Raw genomic sequence first — 18,761 nt, 5'->3', positions numbered from 1 at the left:
ATCACAACACGGCAATTCGGAGAAACTGATTAAAGTGAGACGTGTAAAGATTATGAAGAAACGCATGAAAAGATGTTTCTGAGGTTAAATTTTTTAAAGCTGAGTACAAAATGGTGGGTAAATTGACAGCAAAGAACTCACAAACGGTAAGATCAAAATTGACCGTTGAAGTGAAAATGGCTGGGATGACAAGGGGGTGTGGATTTCTCCACACATAAATTACCTTGAATGCTGCTGTTCTCATCATCTCAGAACTTTCTGGGGACTTGGTGGGAGCAGCTGGAAAGGTGTGAACGGTGGCCCCGAATCCGTTGGCTTTCACCACCTTTTATAAAGCCTTTAGGATGTGTGCGTGGGGGAAACGGAGGTTGGTGTGAAGCCAAAATTTTCATCCGGGAAGGGGAGGTCTAGGGGACAGGGGGGAAGCATAAACTAGGCAGGCAAATACTTTCCCCAGCGCAGCCCCTGCCTTCCTGGAGCCCTGCCTCTCCCTGCACCCCATGCCCGCCTCTCGTCTGCTGACCCCCATTTCTGCTTGACCCTAACTCTGCCCCCACAGCCTGCTCCAGGAGCGCCCTGCGGCTCCTTGGCCCTGCCCAGCGGTGGGAGCTCCAGCTAGGCACCCGCCCTCCGCCGGCCGCCTGGGGAGGGGGCGGGGTACAACAGGAAGTGGGAGGGGATCCTTGAGCAAGCTCCACCCACACCTGCCCCACAGGGCGGAGCCTCACTCAGCTTGGCGAATTCTCCTAGGTTGCTGCCACCTGGTCCAGTGGAGCCCCAGTGCCCAGGCTGTAGAGTTCTACCAGAACCTACGTTAAGGTCCTTCTTGGGCTTGTGAGAAATCCATTAAAACACAGTTCCAGCAACCCCTAAATCCAGGGATTTTTGTCCTGTCCTGGAGCGTTGTATATAAAGTTACATCACAAGGTGTGGGGTGTGGAAGGGGCAATGACTTGCTCAAGGACACCCAGCAAGTCACTGGCAGAGCTGGGACTGGAACCCAGTGTCCTGATTCCCTTTGAGGGGGGGTCCCCCAGGCTGGTCTTAGGGAGACCCACCCAGAGTGGATCTGGACACTTTTTCAGGTCAGTGACTGAAGAAACAGAAATGTTCAAGCTGGACTGGCAGGTGAAGTCTTTTTCCTCCCAACATTTTATTGTGAGATTAAACATATAGAAACGTTGAAAGAAGGGTACAGTGAACACCCATATACCCATGGCCTAGATTCTATAATTAACATGTTGTTGTATTTGCTTTGTCACACTTCTATCTATCCCTCTACCATCTGCCAGTCTGAAATGGCTTCTAAATTAAAGACCAACCCCTACAGAAATATTCAGCCTCCACATATATCAAGCACTTGGTCATCCTGGATGCCCTTGCTGGCCCTTTTTGGTCCCATTCCTTGTCTCTGGAGCATGTGGCCAGGGGACCCAGTCCAGGGTGTCTGAGCAAACCCCATGGCTGTTCCAGGCTGTTCCAGGCTGCTCCATGCCTCAGCCTGCAGTTGACCTTACAAGAGGTGTCCCATGCAGCAGGCACTGCCCTCTATACACACACTCATGGGACCTCTCCCAGAGGCTTGAGGAGGTCAGAGCTGCCACCCCTCGGCAACGTAGGGACCTGTCCTGGCTGTGCTGGGGGCACAGCCACTGTAGAGAGAATAACCACCAAGGCAGCCTGCTTCTGGGCCCCCGGGCATTCACCCAGTTCATCTTTACTGGGAAAACGTCAAGGTCACAGAATGCCAGCATGCCTGTCCCAGCTCTGGAGGAAGAACATAGGAGAGAGGAGAGACAGCCCCGCCGCCCCACAGCCTCTGCTTTTGAACTGATGCTGTCCCAGAAGGTCACATCACTGGGTCCCCTCCTCAGGCAAGTGCTGGCGGCTGTCACCCCATCTCTGCTCCAGCCCTCCGCCTAAAGCCAGCGTGGGCTTCCCCACTGCTCACCTGGGCCAGGGCAGTGGTACTTCCTGCCTCTTGTTCTTTCCTGAGGCTTCTCGTTCTTTCCCTTGTGCACTAACTGCAGGCAGAGCTCTGGCCAGGCCTGTGGCCAGGGCCTCACCTGCTGGCCTCAGACCTCACTTCTCCCCCTACAGCCCCCGATACCGGTGCTCCCTCCCAAGTCCACGCTTTTTGTCCTTGCCCCAATTTTTCCACCTGGCAAATCCTCTTCCCCTCTTCACTCCCTGGCACCTCTTGCTTGAAAGCAGAATCCAGTGCGAGCTCAGGTGCATTGGCGGAACTCGTCCCCACACCCTGGGGTGCCGGGCGTACCTCTGGGGAGTATGGCTTTGTCTGCGCTGTGCTGCCCAGGTGTCCATTCCCCAGCTGTGCAGAGAGGGGACACCGCGCCAGCTGTATCGGCCCACAGGAGAGTTTCAAGGAAAGAGCCGTGCATCTGCCCACACACGGGGAGTCAGGAGCAGGGGGGTGGAAGCGTGGAGTGCTGGGGGCAGAAGCCATGAGGGAGGGCCATCTGAGGACGTCAGCTGAGCCAAGCAGAGATCAAGGAGGGGCCTGGGGCTGCAGAGTGACTTGGGCCACACTGGGTCAGAGCAGAATCTCACAGCCGAAGGTTCAGAATACGAATCCCCACCCTCTGGTTCTCCTTGTTTCCTTCAGAGGATCTAAAGTCAAGGCCAAGCCTCAGCGAGTAACCGAGGGACCTTGGACAGTCACTTAACCCCGCTGGTGAGGGCCTCAGTTCCCTGCTACGTAGAATGGGGTTGGAAATACCTGTCTTGGAGGACCCAGAGGGTTCAGCGAGATGAGGGATGATGGTGCTTTGTAAACCCTCCGGGTTGATGCGGACAGAATGGGTACTACCACACAGTGTCACTGATCTCGCCGGCCCCACTCAGAACCTCTCCAGCGGGGAAGAAGACTGCCACGCTGGCGTCCGCTCTAGAGCCTCAAAGTACTTCCATCCACCTTCTCCTGGGAGCCCCGCATCCACAGGGTCGCTGAAAGGATGACTACTGTCAGTTCACAGGCCCCAGGAGGGGCAGGGGCTGCTCAAGGTCATGTGGCCATTGGAGGCCGGGCCCCAACCCCCCACATCCTGTCTAGGAGCCAGGGTCTTTTCTTACTGCCCCAGAAGTCAGGGCTTCGGTCCCTCATCCCCTCCCCATGCTGTTTTGAGGTCTCCAGCCAGGGGCCCAGGGGGCAGAGCTGAGGGGCAGATGAGCTGGGCCTGGCAGAGACACAGAAACTCTCTCCACCCCACCCCCGGGGTTCAGATGCCGCACACACACTGGGGAGCTGCCCCGTCCCCTGGGCAACAGTCAACACAGACAGCAGCTCAAAACACAGCTAGGCTCAAGTGGTCTCCCCAGCCTGCATCAGCCATTCTGAGCTTGGGGTCTAGAGGGCCAGTGAGGAGGACCCCTGCACAGCCTCTCCTGGGGGGGGGTCCCAGGGGAGGTCTGAGCTCAGGCAGGTACCTCTCTCTCTCTCTCTCTCTCAATCTCTCTATTTCTTTGTCTCTGTCTCACACACACACACACACACACACACACACACACACACACACACACGGACCCAATGGGGAGCCACCCCACTCCTGGGTTCCGGAGAACCACATCAGCTGGGTACCGGCTGCCCTCAACCAGGCTGTCAGCCTTAGACTCCTCCACTGCCCCAAGTGGCCCTGGGGCGGGCAGGGGTCTCGCTGGCAGCCGCCAAGCCCCCCGGGCCCCAGAAGCAGAGCGGTTGGCCCTGGGAACTAATGGTGTGCAGCAGGATCAGCTGTGGAGGGAGCTCTTGGAGGCCGAGAGGAGGGGCCAACAGCGCTGGTGAGTGCCCTGCCTGACCCCCGGGCTAACTCAGGGTCTAGGAAGCTTCTGGAAGAAGAGAGACCCTGAGAAGGAGTAAGTCAGGCAAATGGTGTTGATGGAAAAGTGCTCCGGGCCAGACTGGAGCCTAGAGGGTGGGAGGGAGAGGTGGGCAGGGGCCAGGTGACCCACCACATTCACTCTGGGGTCCCATCTGCCTTTGGAACAATCCCTCCCTCTGGAGCTCTGGGGATAGACCACCGTGGGCTGCCAGGAAGTCGTGGCAGCACGGCAGGGGATGGATGCCCTGGCCCTCTGACCCAGGGGAGAGACATCCCTTCATGCATTCATTCAATCCAGACATTCCTAGGAGAGCCGTCCTGTCAGGCTGCCATGAGGGACAAGACAGCCCTAGACCTGGCTCCTGGGAGCCTCCAGTCTCAGGACAGGGCAGCCAAAAAGCAAGCAGAGAGACGAGGACGTACAGGGTGACGAGTGTCACGGAGTGAGGGGAGGGTGGGTGCCTTCTTTTTACAGAGGCCTCTCCGAGGAGACAGCATTGAGGCTGAGACCTGAAGTCTGAGAAGGGGCCAAGAAGAGTTCGGTGTATTTAAAAACAAAACAAAACAAAGACTGTCCATGTGGCTGAGGCCTCAGTGAGGGGACAGGAGCCTCAAATAAGAAGTAGGTGGAACATCTCATATACTGTAAGGGATCGTATTTTTAAATGTAATGAGACGCCATCAAGGGTTTTCAGGAAGAGCATGATGTGATCCAGCCAAAGATCTGTGGAAAAATCCAAGGAATGTTTATGCGGTAGAATTCCAAGACTTGTTGATGCACTGGAGTGAGAATGTGTGTGTGTGTATGTGCTGTGTTGGGGTGTGTGTGTGTGTGTGGTATGTGCATGGTGAGTGTGGGGGGAATTAGTGTGTGTGCATGTGTGGTGTGTGTGTGGCGCGGGGGGATATGTGGAGTATAGGGGGGTAGGGGTGTGTGTGTTGTTCACTTGCGGTGTGTGTGTGTGCATGTGTGGTGTGTGTGGGCAGGGTGGGATGTGTGGGGGTGTGTGTACATGTGTAGGGTGTGGGTCTGGGGGGTGTATATGTGTGGCGTGGGGTGTGTGGGGAGGTCGTGTGGCGCGGGGGACATTTATGAGGACAGGGCCATCTGGTGGGGGCCAGTCTGAACAGACTCCGGGTGTCGGTGAGAGCGCAGGGGGACTGGGGAGCTGAGTGGGTGTGGCACGGGGAGGAGGTGTTGGGGGGCGCACCTCCAGCCTGGTCATTAGTGGGGCGAGCAGCTCCAGGGTGAAGATGCCGAGAGCTGGGTGGGGGTTAAAGGCCAAACCACATGCAGGTGGCCGCCAGGGCGGCAGCTGAGTGGCAGTAGTCAGGAGCTGGGCGCTGGGCCCACAGGGACGAGAAGCAGAGAGGGGCCAGGCGTCGAGGGGAGGGAGGATGGGAGTGACCGCTAAGGGACAGGGGGTTTCTCTTTGGGGTGACAAGAGCGGTGATGGTGCACGACTCTGACTATGCTGGAAACCACTGGGCCACACCCTCTGCGAGGGTGAACCGTATGACACGCGGATCTGCTCTCAAGGGAGAAAGAACACACAAAACGCAGACGTGACAAGCTCCCCGGGGAAGGGCGTCGTGTGTCCCAAGAGATGAGGTCGCGGCACATGGCGTCAGCAAGTAGGCAGGAGACTGAGAGAAGCTGCCAGAGAAGAAAGGGGTCACAGACCCCAAGAGGAAAGAGTTTAGGGAAATCCAGAGCGGCGTTCCCAGCAAAAATACATGAGCCACATATGAAATTTTCCATATTCTCGTAGCAGCCTTAAAAAAAATGTAACAAGAAACCAGTGAAATCCATTTTAATGGTGTATCTTACCCAACGTATTACCTTTTGGGCATGTAGTTGATATTTTAAAAAGTTTTAAGGAGATCACTTGACATTCTTCTTTGTCCCATGTCTTTGAAATCAGGTCTGTATCTTAAGTCTTAGAGCATCTGAGATGTGCTCCATAAACCCTCCTCCTGGAGTTTTTCTAGACAGACAAACCGGGGGCCCAAGAACACAGTGACCTTGCTCAGGGCCAGACAGCCAGCAAAGCAGCAGAAGCAGAGCGAGGACAGGGACCCGGCGTCCCCCTCCTACCGGGATGGCTCTTGCTCGTATTGTCTTAGTGTGGCTCTGAGGTCAAGGTCCTGCTTTCTGTTAATTCACAACCAAAGCTATTGAAACATGGCTCCCGTGTGACAGGACAGGGGGTGATGGTGGACGGGAGGAGATGAAAGGGCCGGGGGGGGAAGCGAGGGTCAACTACAGGGGGGAAGCAGATGAGGGAACAGGGCCCCCAGGAAGGGTCAGGTGGGGAGGTTCCCAACGTCCCAGGAGGGTAGGCTGAAGACAGGGAACTCAGTCCAAAGTCTGAACATGGAACAATGAGGCAGCTTGGAAAAGAACCAAAAACAACCTCTAGGAAAAAAAATCTGTAACATTGAAATACAAAACACAACTGAAGTGAGAATTCATAAATTCCAATTTGTCACAATTACTCGGAAAGACAAGGAGGGGGAACACATAGAGGAAGAATTAGAACCCTAGAGAACAGAGCAAGAAGATCCAACATACCTTCAACAGAGCTCCCCAAGGGGAGGCTGGGAGGGATGAAATATTGGGGAGGAAAGTGTCTGAGAATTTTCTAGAACCAAAGTAATGCACGCACACGCAGACACTAGAGGATGTGCTCCACAACAGGACAGTAAACAAGAAAGGAAGGCCTGGGACCCTGAAAGAGGGAACCCCCCAGGGGAGGTGAGGACGGCAGCAGTGGGTCCTGGGCAGTAGCCCTCGTGGGAGCAGGGCGACCCGGGCTCCCAGACAGCGGCCTTTAGAGAACAAACGTGAATGAGGTGGTGGATTACCTGTTGCATTTGACTGTGTCAAGTTCATACAGGGAGGGGGCTTTACAATTTTGTTGGAGAGTTTGGAATCAGTGATCTGTATACAGAAAGCTAAGAAAACCAGGAAAAAATGTGATTATAAACTCTAGAAAAAAATTCCAAGTTGTCCAAGGAAGGAACAGGGATCCCATGATCCTGATAGTTGCCAACAGTATTTAGAGAATCGTAAGGATATAGACAATACATCAGTTCAGCCAAAATCTGTAATACGATAATTTTGGAAGAAATGAGGGAAGGGAAAAGGGGCAAGAAAGCTAACTCATAGTCTCCCAGAAAGTCCACAGATACGTTTACAGTTTCAAAAACTCAAGAAATGGCAACCTAGATTTATTATTCCAGAATATGACTGTGATGGGCCCAAAGAAAGAGCAAAAGGACTAGAAAGGTGACCAGAGGCTGTGGGGTTTGGGGGCGGTGAGGACTGAGGCGGAGAAGCCTGTTTTTATTATAAGTCTTACAGAATCATTCAACTTCTTAAAAACAGATTAAAATAAAAATTAAATTAGCAGCCCTGTCCCGGTCTCCTGCCCTGCCCCCCCTTCCTCTGCTGCACACATTGGGAGGCCACAAAAAAAGTGGGGTTTTTCTTCACAAAGTACTTGAGGGCTCCCACGTGGCTCTGAAAACGCAGAGGCATGCCGTGGGCTTGCACCCCTGCCTTCCCCATCACGGGACACCCCCCGCCCCGGCGCCACACATCCCACTCCGGGAAACGTCACTAATGACTGAAATATTTGCTCGGTGTCGAGGCCACACCATGAATACTTGGTTGGTTTTGGGTGTTTGCTTCACTTGAGTATTTTAGTTCCCGCATGATGTAATAAATGCATCAGCGGCCTCGACTCATTCACCTGACACAGGGAAAGCCACTCGTAAAAAAAAATGTCGCGGGAAGCTATGACACTGCCCACGTGTTTTCCTTTCCAGGGCTCAGCACTGGAGTTTCCTGAAAGACTATGACCCCCTGGTAAGACCAACGACGTTCTTGTCATGCGCACTTGCACCGGGAAGGTCTGCTCATTCGTCTAGTGTTTACAGAGGACCTACTGTGTGCTGGATGCTGGACTGGACAGAGACAAAAAAATATACTGTCTTGTTTCAAAGAAATTCAGGGTCTGGGGGCAAGAAAATGCTTAGAGCATTTAGGTATTAGTTTTCTTCAGTGTTTCTAGATTTTATTAAGAGGAACCAACTGGAAATGATAGGTGACTGTTTCTGAAATGCTTTCCCCCGTGTGAGGACATCAGTGATGTGTAGTGAGGGATATGTGGTGTGTCCCATATGGAGATGAGCTTGGGTGAACATATTTTGTTGGGTTTTAAAGATTATTTATTTAATTATTTGACACAGAGAGAGAGCGCGCAAGCAGGGGGAGTGGCAGGCAGAGGGAAAGGGAGAAGCAGGCTCCCCGCTGAGCAGGGAGCCCGATGTGGGGCTCGATGCCAGGACCTTGGGATCCTGACCTGAGCCGAAGGCAAATGCTTAAGCGAGTGAACATATTTTGTAAGCGAATTCCCTGCTTCTAATATCACCACCGCCAATCCGTCCTCCACGTTGCTACCAGGGTAACTTTCCTCAAAGACAAAACTGACCATCTCTCTCCCCCACTTAAAATCCTTCAATACATCGGCAATTTTCAAGGTGGTTCACAGTGCTTCCCATGCTCGAACCTTGCCTGCCTCCCCGCACTGACCCACGGCTTTGTGCATGCTGTTCCCTTGCCTGAAATGCCCTTCCCACCTTGTCAGTCTGGTGGACTCTTTCTCATCACCCAAGAGCCTCCTTCTAGAAATCTCTCCTTCCTGAGCAGGCTCGATCAGATCCGCCTGTTCTTTACTTGCCAGCGTATCCAACCCACTGCTTTGATACAGCCTGTCATGTTTCGACCATTGATTTCACCAGGCTGTGGGCTCCCTAAGAGAAAGGACAAAGCCAGCTTCATCGCTGTACCCCACCCACCAGCCGTGCCCTACCCCCCAGCACCTAATTAACATTTAGCACTCAGTTAATGTTGGATAAATGACCAAATGTTGGCTGAATCTGTCTGTAAGGATGGTCAAAGAACCAACCTGGCAAATGAGCAGCGAGCCCAGCCATCCAAGGCAGTGGCCACACCTTTGCCAGCTTTAGGGGAAGGTTTAATGTCTGCCTTCCCCAGCCTGTGGGCTTGCCGCCCACCCTGGGATGGGAGATGTCGCCCTGGGATGGGAGATATCCTTCCTGAGACCTGAAATCCTACACCGAGCTCTGGGTCTGGGCTTCCAGCCTACAGTCTCCCTGCCAAGAGCTAGGGATTAGTAACCTGACCCCCGACACCTGCATCACACCCAAAGGTGTGGAGCCACCCCGGGCTGGAATTTCCCAGGGGAAATCGAGGATCCCGTTACTTCGCTGGTTGGTCCTGTAACCTCTGTTTGACTCAGGGCAGCCCGAGTGAACCCGACACAAGGGTCATCAGATTATTCTCAGTTCATGCACTCACTCACTCAGTCACCTTCCAGCCACAGAAGTCACCAGAAACACGTGCGCAAATGTTCGGACCCCCAAACCGGGAACAAGCCCAAACGCTACCCTTGGCAGGACGGGTGAATAACGTGGAACGTTCGCACAAGCCTCACGAGGGGACCCTGCGCAGCAAGGACAGCATACTGCAGCCACATGAAAACGTGCACGCACCTCGAGAACACGTTCCTGAGAGAAAGGGGCCACGGTCTTTCCAAGACAGAGCTCAAAACCAGGAGTTAGAGATGGAGCGCGGGCTGCCTCAGGGTGGGGACAATGACTGGGGTCTGACCGGGTCCTGCGGCATTTTCTGATCTGGGTGGGGCTGCACACACTTTTTCACGTCGTGGAGGCTCGTGGACTGGAGGGTTATGATTTGGGAGCGTTTCCGTGTGTGTGTCAGACCTCGAGTCACGCTGGGTTCCCAGGGCCGAACTGGGAAGGAGGCAGCTGGAGGGGTGCTGCCTGCCGAGGCCACCGGCTCCCTGCTCCCCGCTCCCTTCCCTGCAAAGGGCCCGGCCGCGTGCACGCCTCTCCCCTGTTCCGTGCAGCTTGTGACACGGACTGTCCCCTCTCTTCAGGGCAACAAGAAGGAGCCAGTGAAGTTGCCGGACTACGTGCCTCTCTTTTCCGACACAGTCCCCAACTCCGCGAACCAGGTCGTGGGCAGCAGGGTGGACACGCCCCTGGGGCAAACCCTCATCGGCATGGACTTCTTCTTTGTGGACGGAGTCCGGAAGAAGAAGCTGGAAGCCGAGCTGCAGCCCATGTAGGAGGAGGAGGTGGGTGTAGGGGTGGCACGGGGAGGCTGTGGGCTGAGGGGGCCCCGTGGCCCCAGTCCACGGCCCACACACGTCAGCCAGCCTTTCCTTCTCTCCGGGCCCCGCACAACCTTCCCGAGGGCCGCACTGCTCCGTTTTCACTCATGAGATTAGAAGGATGCCAGGAGCTTGCCCACAGTCCTGGACCTGGCAGGGCTGGGGACTCCCTCTTGGGGTCCGTGAGAGGCAGCCCTGCATTTGTGGTCACGAGCTGAAGGCCTGGGTCCCAATCCTGCTCCTGACTCTGAGCAGCTGTGTGACGTTGGGTGGGTTGCTTGAACCCTCTGTGCCTCCATTTCCCCAACCCCGCAACATGGTGTATTGGTTTCCTATTGCTGCCATCACAAATGGCCACACACCGAGGGGTTAAAACAGCACATACGTCCTATCTTACAGCGCCAGAGGTCAGAAATCCAAAGTGGGTCTCACCGGACTGAAATCAAGGTGTGCGAGGGCTGCATTTCTTTCTGGAGGCTAAAGGCACCGGATTCCTCGCCTTTTCCAACTTCCAGAGAGAGGCTGTCCACATGCCTCAGCCCGTGGCTCCCTCATCACCAAAAGCAGAATGGTAGCATCTCCAATCTCCAGACCTCTCTCTCTTTCTCCCTCTGCCTCCCTCCATCTTTTAAGACATCCAGGATATTTTTTCCATCTCACAGTTCTCAGTTTAATCATGTCTGCAAAATCCCTTTTGCATGTAAGGTAACACAGAACAGGCCCCAGGGATTAGGACGTGGATGTCTTTGGTGGGCCATTTTTCTGCTTACCACATACAGAAGTAATTAAAGTACTGATTCTAGAAGACTGTCGTGGAGATGAAATGGGTTACCACATGCAACTGTTCAGAGCAGGGCCTGGGCCGTGGTATGAGGTGTGTTTGCAGAGGACGCCTCTCTCTTGGGAGGGAGAGTAGCACTCTGGTGAACGATGCAGGGAAGATGTGGGTCCTCACACAAGGGCTGCTGGGAAGTCAGCCCTCGGGTCAGTCTCTCTATCTCCTTTGTTACCATGTGATGTTCTGGGTGGTCACGGTGAGGCCGAAGCCAAGCCGGGAGGAGACCACCTCCAGGGCCCAAGCTAAGGCCCTGCCGGCAGCCCCAGGAACCTGTGACCCAGACCCACCCCACGCGCTCTGTGCTCTGGGGAGGACACGGAGGGGCCTGGGCCTGGGCCTGAGCTCAGCCACGGCAGGAAAGGGGAGCAGGGTGCCTGGGATCCAGATGGGGTCTTATTTGCATTTGAGAGTGAGGGTAGAAGCAAGAGATATTCTGAGAACTCCCAGGAGGTAGGAAAAATCGAGGTTAAATACAGAGGATTCTGGTGGCACCCATGCAGACCGGAGGGAATCATCCAGAGCTTCTCTGCCTGTGCCTGGAGGGAGGGCAGGAGGCCCAGGGACAGGTGTGGGTTCTGCCACTCCCCAGGAGCACAGCCACCTACAGACAATGTGACTACTGAGCACTGACTCTGTGCTCGGCCATTACCTGAATGGTCTCTTGTAAGGGTTAGTGTCACCATTTGAGAGATTTGAAGGCTAAGCCAAAGACTTCATTCAATCCAGCCAGGGTCCCACGGCTAGTGAAGGGCCAGACTCACGCCAGACTTACCAAACCCAATTCTCCTCTCCGGGCCTCGGTCTTCACAGCTGTAAAATGGGGGCGGAGAGACTGATTCCCAGGCTGTCACCAGCTCAGCGCTCTATCTGTGGGCGTGCAAGCATGCATGAGGCTTAGCGGGCCGCTGTCACGCTGTGTGACACACCACGCCACTTCTTGCGCACAGGTCTGCATGGAGTTGGCTCCAAGCTTCAGGTCGAGTCCAAGTCTGTCCGTATGTCTCTCGTTACCCTGGACCAACAGCTTCCTGGGGCACGTTCTCTTGGCACAGCACCAGAGCCCAAGAGCCAAACCAAACCATGCAAAGCTTCTGCAAGCACACATCTGCTAGCCTTTTATTAGCCAAGCAAGTCCCGTGGCCAACCCCAGCCTCACTAGGGCAGGAAAGCATACTTCGCCCACGGCAGGAGGGTCAGAAGGCAAATACTGGCTGAGTGATAATCCCAACAACGATGCCGAGGATCTAACTAATCGCATGAGTAGCTTTGGGCAACAGTTTTCTGTACGTGGCTTAAAACAACAACTGGCATCGAGCTCCGGGTCTCCAGCCACAAGCGGATGAAGTCTTTTGACAGCACGGGTCCCAGATTGGTCCTATGCGGACCCGGACAAGCCCTGCTAGAGGCAGGTACCGGCTGCTGCTGCAGCTTGTGTCTGACCCCACTGTGGGGCTGGGGATCGGGCACTCTCAGCCCGAGAGACAGAAGGCTATTCTGTAGAGAGTTCAGAGGGCAGATCCCCCCACTTGGATGCTCAGGGAGGAAGTTCTCCTGCAGAAGGAGCCACTGAGCTGGTCCTTGAGGGAAAGTCAGGGAGATGGGGAGAGGAGGGGTTTCCGCTCCATGGGGCAGACACTGCCAGGAAGGGCTCCAGGGCCAGGGAGCTGCCGGGAGACCAGCCCTGAGCACAGAGCCCTCAGGAATAGCCTCCTTCTGCACTCTGCAGCCCACCTGCGTGTGGCATCCTCGCGGAGACCCCTCCTCACTACCAGCCGGCCATACCTTCCCTTCCCTGCCACATCTGCCTTCTTCTCCAGAGGATGCCTGCTTTTACCTCCCCACATCCTGGCCACATCACCCGCTGGGAGCCAAGGACATCGGGGCTGAGGTGTGTCTGTGTCATGTCTCGTTGGGACCAGAAAAAGGAGGCTGGCTGGGCCAGGAGAAGTGGTCGCCAAGCCTGTGTGTTGGCACCAGCAAAGGCAAGAGGGGCATTAGAAACAAGGAGACGAGGCATCTCACTGCCCAAGGCCAGGAAGAACTGGAATCGGGGCTAATGAGCCGTAGCGAGGCTGAAGGATTCTTTCTTTGCCTTTTATAACAGGGACATGGGGGCTGGGATGCCCCATCTTCCTGCGGGGCCCATACCTGACTCCACCTAGTTCAACCCACTCTCCACAGCTTCAGGAGCAAAGCCAGTACCCACAAATCCCAAAAAGACTTCACTAGTTTGCAGTCCATAAGGAACTCCCATGTATTATACACCTACTGTGTACCTCTCAGAAAATTTATGAGGTGGGTATGATTATCCCCATTTTAAAATGATGAAATTGAGGCCTAGGGAAGTTAAGGGCTTGCCCCATCTCATGCAGCCCGTAGGGGCCACGGCGGGAAGACAGCAGAGGTTTGCTGAGTCCCACACCCACGTCACCCACATCTGGGGCTTTGTGCAAAGCAGCCAGTGCAGGGAGAGGCTTACAGCCAGGTAGAAATCCTCTTCCTACAACCCCGGCTCAGCCGGCTGACCCCCAGAGCAGGCAGCTTCTGTCTTTGGCCTGGTGGTGGTTTGTCCCACAGAGAAGGACAGCTCTGTCTTACTGAGGTCCCTCAGGCGGGAAGCACTCCCAGAAGAGTAGGGACAGGCTAGGCCCCTGGATGGAGCCACGCTCTCCTGTCGCTGTTCCTGTGGACCCAGGATGAAGAGAGGGAGAGCAGCTGGGGAGAAAAAGAGGGAACCACTGTCACTTGGCAGGCCCAGGAACTTCCAACATGGACCCACCACAAAATGGAAAAAGCCTTCTTGCATCAGCAGATCGGTGGAACGCCATAATGAAAGCAAAACAGCTGGCATACGGCAGGCGCTCCACTTCTAGATGCTTCTACGGTTGTCGCTACTGCTGTTGATGAGTCTTTGATGTTTGTAAGAAAGCTCTTTACTTCTCTATTTCACTTCCTATGAACAGTAACTGGCCGCTGCTCAGCAATCTGACCCGGCTGAGGCCAGCGGGATTCCAGCCGAACGGGCGAAAGCAGGAGCATTAGCCCCCAAATCCTCGTATCTGAGAATTAGCGGAGTTTACCAAAACCATGACGCTTAGGCCACAGTGTATGATCCCCTCTGCACATAAAACCTGAAATGACGCCTCAACCCACCTGAGACTCAATCCCAAATCCAGGGAGAGCCGAAGTGCTCCCCGCTAGCGCTCCGAGCGGCCGCCTCCCCGCCTCCTTCTCTTCCAGGGGTGTCCTGCTCCCTGCCTGCTGCCCCGCACACTCGTGCCCTCCTCCCTCTCCAACCCCAGCCGCTCACAGGACAGAACCCAGACCTCAAAACTCAGGTGCACATGGCCACGTGCAGCGGAGTCCTAGTGCACAGAGCAGGGGAGCGTTTTGGAAGAGTCAGGGAGACGGGCCATGGAGGTCGGGGAGTGCTGTTTGCCCTGAGACGATGACAGACGCAGCCGTGGCCGTGGCCAGCTCTGGGCTCTGCCAGACTTCCTGCAGCCTTGTTCCCCGGAGCCAGCCCTTGGCCCTGCAACTCAGATACTCTCTTTTCCTGCTGCCCCCCTCCAGCCCTGGGAGCCCTGCAATCTGAGTGACCCGAGTGCCACAGCACTGAGGGACGTGAGATGGGAAACGGGGGCTGAGCCGTGCAGACTTCAGACAAAAAGCTCCCACGCCCCCTGCCAGGGCCTCAGCCCTCAACACCCAGTCTCAACACTGGAACAGCAGAGTGCCGCCAGCTTAGACGAGATTTGCCCTGCGGAATTCCCGCCATCCAGTAAGGCATAATAAACAGAAATCGTGTCTTCTGTCCAAAGCACCCCAGATCCTGGTAGCAGCGTCCCCGTGCCACATGCTGAGGGTGTGGTCCTGTGAAGTCACTGGCGGTGATGCAGCCCGACAATGAACCTGGAGGTGGCACACACCCCGGCAGTCAGCCTTCTCACGTGACCTATTCCTGCCACGCAGGAGCACCCCCAGGAGGCTCAGAAGGCAGAAGGCACCACCCCAGGAACCTTCCAGAAGGACACAGACATAGGCATGCAGGTCCTTGTAGGACAGCTGGGCCTTGATGTCTTGTGGCAGAGGCCCCAGCCTCAAGAGCACTGGGCAGCCGCGGTGGCAGCTTCCTGTGGTGGTGGACATGGCCCAGCAGCCCCCGTCCCAGGGCAGTTCTTCAGGGAGCCTTCTGTTCCTTAGGGACTCGTCCTCATATCTGCTTCCTCATCCTTACACTGCTCAACACTGGGTGATCATAACTAAGCTAACAACACAGGAAGATTGTGTGGTCTGTCACTGGACCATCACCATCACATTCTTCTTGGCAGAGAACTTCCAGAACCCTCAAAGTTCCAGAACATTCTGTCGTCTCCTGGGACCCTGTCTGGGAGGCTCGCCCAGACTCATTTTGAATTTACCATAGCGAGCAACCTTGCAAGCACACAAAGCTGTGACGCAAAGGAAAGTTATGTTGACCTTTTTGTTTCCAAAGGCTGTGGTGCTCGTGGGGTGGCCTGCTATCAGGGCCACTTGATTTTTGTAAGACGATGCAACAGGATCTTCAGTGTGGCAAACAATAAAGAAGGCGCTCTCGCACTTGCCACTTTAAAGACCAGTTGCAAAGCCCCCAAATCAATACAGCTTTTATTGCATCTTTAAAATACCACAAATAAGTCTGAAAAATCATCCAGCATCTTGCTGTTCCAGTAGCTGGACAACTTAGATCTTATGCAACAGCGGCTGAACTCTTCCTTTTTCAGAAACATGGATACCACCCCCCAAATTTTCTGATCTCCTTGTTTTTAATGGTTGTGGCTTGCTGGATCAAAGCAGCTGACTTTGATACAAGTTCAATGTCACTTCCTTCAAGAATGAACTCATCATTCTGACCTTGAGATACAGAACAAGCAGCACCCTGGCTTCACCCAAACCCTGCGGATATGTTTTTCACCCAACAAATTTTGGATTTCGACAAGAGAACCACTCTCCTGGGTAACAATGTTGATGGGGAAGGGAGCATACGCAGACCTCCTTTTGTCAAGGAAGCCCAGTGTACCGCCCTTGATCACCTTCTGTACCTGACTACAGACAGTGCGGACAGTCGCCAGTTCTTTTCTGTTTCCCACCATCTGTCAACTCGGAGCCTCTTCTTTTCCTTTCCAAGGAGGCTGACTTCGATGAGGTTGAAGTCCCTCCAGGGGGTTCCTCTGGGGCCCTTCAGGTGAACAATGTGTCCCTTCGGAGGGATGTCGACATTGAATGTCGACAGTCTGATTGCTGAGAATGGGCTTCATTCTCGCAGTAGATGTGGCAAAGAGCAGATTAGCTGCATTTTAAATCGGTGTCAGGGGGTGGCCTTTTAACCTCGCTGCGGTCCATTATGCACGTAGCAAACGTTTGGCCAAGAGAGTCAGTATTGATGAAGGTGTCCCACAGGGAGAGCAGTCAGCCCCCCCTTAGGTTCTGCAGCGAGTGCTTCTCAAGCTGGTGTGCCTTCAAATCGGGGGGGGGGGTGTCAAAAGGAAGATTCTGAGCCAGCGTGTGCATGGGTGATACGTGTTATATATATATAATGTATTTGGATATATACAGAGCATTAGGAATATATATATTATGGACTAAATTATGTCCCCCGGCCCCAAATTTGCATGTGAAAGCACTAACGCCCAATGTGACTGTATTTGTAGGAAGGACCTTTAAAGAGGTAATTGAGGTCATGGGGGTGGAGACTGGTGTCCTTATAAGGAGAGAGAGAGAGACCAGGGATGTGTACATACAGAGAAAAGGCCACATGAGGACAAAGGGAGAAGACAGCTGGGGGGAGGGGTCTCACCAGGAACCAGTCTTGCCAGCACCTTCCATTTCCGGTCTCCCGAACTATAGGAAAATGAATTTCTGTTGTTTATGCCACCCAGTCTGTGGTATTGTGTTAAAGCAGCCCAAGCAGATGAGTACAGCACACACGCACGCACACACACACACACGCACACACACGCATGCATGCACACACACGCACGCGCGCGTACACACACCCTAGCTCTGGTCTCCTAAGAGGGCAGATACAACTGACACCTCAAAAGTACTCAGCACATCTCATCCCAGGTCTTTGTTTCTAAACCCCAGACTCTATTTATTAAAAGGTTATCAGGCTCCTTGGGCAAATGGCTGCTTCCCAGGGAAGCCCAGGAGCCCTAGGTAAGGGTGATGGTAGGACTCAGTCCGAAAATCGCAACAACACGCGGCTGGTGGTGCCAATCCATGGGAGCCAATGCTCCGATGAGCACTTCTGACGTACCCATCCTGCCGAGGAGAATACTGAAGCCCCAGGAGGCTGGATGAACCTGGAGTCACACAGCCCCTAAGCATCAAAGCTGGGGCCACCAAGCCTCCCCAGCACCTCTGCTTACACCAGACCCCCGGGGGTGTGCCTGCACCAGGTAGCAAGGGCACTGTGCCAGGGAACAGAGCCGGAGGCCAGCCAGTGCTGGCTGTGGGACAGGGGCAAGCTGCCTCCCCTCTCCCCAGCAGACTCCTCCCCTTAACAAGGGTAACAAGCAGTTCACGCCTAACTTCCCTTTGGTTTTTAAACGTTTGTTATAGAATGGTAATTCCCCTTATGCCCAAAACCGACGCCAAGAATAACCAGCAAACAGCTAATTTTGTTTCATCTACATCCCCACCCTTCCACCCAAGCCCCCAATATTTTGAAGCAAATTCCAGACATAATATATTTCGTCCGTATTTCGGGATCTCTAGAAGATAAGGATTAAACACGCACACTCTTTATCTTCCTCTTAAAAGTTTCCTTCTGAACATCCTGTTCCCCTTTAGTTTGGGAAGGAGGACTCGATACTTCTGGATTTCTCCAGAGGAAGGGTTTTTCCTGGCCAGATGGGGGCTGAAGGCGCGGCAAGGAGCGCGGCGCAGACAGGAGGAAAGCCTCGAAGCCTGACAGGTTCACAGTACAAAAGCAGCCTCCGTGGATTCCAGCATTGCATTTGTCTGATTTTTTTCTGTTTCAGAACCTCCACTGCCCCTGCGATTCTGAGAGCTTGGAGAACACACTCCACTCCTTCATTTTGTGCCGCAAAATGGAACCTTCCCTTCCCTTCCCTTATCATAGAATCTATTTTACCTCCTTAAGAAAAACGTTCCCTCTGAAGGGCTTAGATGCCCGACTAAGGCCCCGGGGATGGGGAGGAGCGCCCCCACACTCAGCTGCAGGAAAGGGCAGGAAATTAGACGACCCCGGGAGGTTCTGGCCACTCACTGAAGGGCGAAGCCTGTGTCCCCAGGTAAAACGGGGAGGACGCACGCATACGAAGTTGGGTCGTTAACGTCGTTACAAGTTTTCATCTGAAATGCTTAGTAAGAAAAACAAAGAAAGAAAAGCACTTGGGGAGGGAAACATCTCAACAAAACGGTCCATCCTCCCGCGAGGGGGTGCCCGTTTGCCCGCCCGGGATTCAGCCTGTGCCCGCCCAACCCGTGGGAAAGCGGAACTGTCTGGGGTCCCCCGGCAGCTCGGCACCGCGCGAGCGCAACACGGAAAAGTGAATCAGCAGCGGGCACCGCCCGGGTTCGGCTCAGCTGAGCCGCCGCCCCGGGACCGGGCGCAGGCGGGGCGGGGCCGGGGGCGGAGCGGACAGATGGGGAAGGAGAGCACCGGACGGGGTGGACCGGGGGCGGGATCCGGGGCGGGGTCGGGGCGAGCCCCACGCACGGTGGATGGGAGGGTGGGCTTGGTGAGGAGTGACCCCGGGCGGGGCGGGGAGCGGAGATATGGACGGAGAAGAGGCCCCGGGGCGGACCTGGGGAGGGGTCGGGGCAAGGAGCGGGGCGGATGGGCGGATG

At 54.7% G+C, this 18,761-nt stretch overlaps 1 protein-coding gene and 1 long non-coding RNA gene across 4 annotated transcripts in view; one reads left to right on the top strand and one right to left on the bottom strand.

The window, feature by feature from the left end:
• LOC105238608 overlaps positions 1-18,761 on the bottom strand; it is a 42,002-nt gene that overhangs the window by 19,369 nt on the left and 3,872 nt on the right. For 2 of the 3 annotated variants that reach the window (XR_002143172.2, XR_004625088.1), the window contains exons 3-4: positions 2,741-2,967; positions 224-407 (exon numbers count right to left, since the gene is read on the bottom strand). This is a non-coding gene — a long non-coding RNA (uncharacterized LOC105238608). The remainder of the gene's footprint in view (positions 1-223; positions 408-2,740; positions 2,968-18,761) is intronic. The other variant, XR_004625089.1, reaches the window with a different exon arrangement.
• On the top strand, positions 2,977-10,873 carry C4H2orf50 (chromosome 4 C2orf50 homolog). The gene is made up of 3 exons (XM_002921519.2): positions 2,977-3,798; positions 7,674-7,713; positions 9,830-10,873. Exons 1-3 carry the CDS (start codon positions 3,548-3,550, stop codon positions 10,019-10,021), a joined length of 483 nt encoding a protein of 160 aa, XP_002921565.1. The 5' UTR covers positions 2,977-3,547; the 3' UTR covers positions 10,022-10,873.

Source organism: Ailuropoda melanoleuca, chromosome 4, assembly GCF_002007445.2.
Source record: "Ailuropoda melanoleuca isolate Jingjing chromosome 4, ASM200744v2, whole genome shotgun sequence".
In the NCBI taxonomy this organism is placed as follows: Eukaryota; Metazoa; Chordata; class Mammalia; order Carnivora; family Ursidae; genus Ailuropoda; species Ailuropoda melanoleuca.
Note: the sequence above shows the minus strand (reverse complement) of the source record. Positions and strands in the feature narration are given on the sequence as shown.

What these genes read in the sequence shown, in the direction of transcription:
- C4H2orf50 (XM_002921519.2), top strand. Translation starts at nt 3,548, where the DNA reads ATGGGGAGCCACCCCACTCCTGGGTTCCGGAGAACCACATCAGCTGGG. An exon ending in AGGAGGGGCCAACAGCGCTG is followed by an intron (nt 3,799 to 7,673) that starts GTGAGTGCCCTG and finishes TTTCCTTTCCAG; the next exon opens with GGCTCAGCACTGGAGTTTCC. An exon ending in TGAAAGACTATGACCCCCTG is followed by an intron (nt 7,714 to 9,829) that starts GTAAGACCAACG and finishes CCCTCTCTTCAG; the next exon opens with GGCAACAAGAAGGAGCCAGT.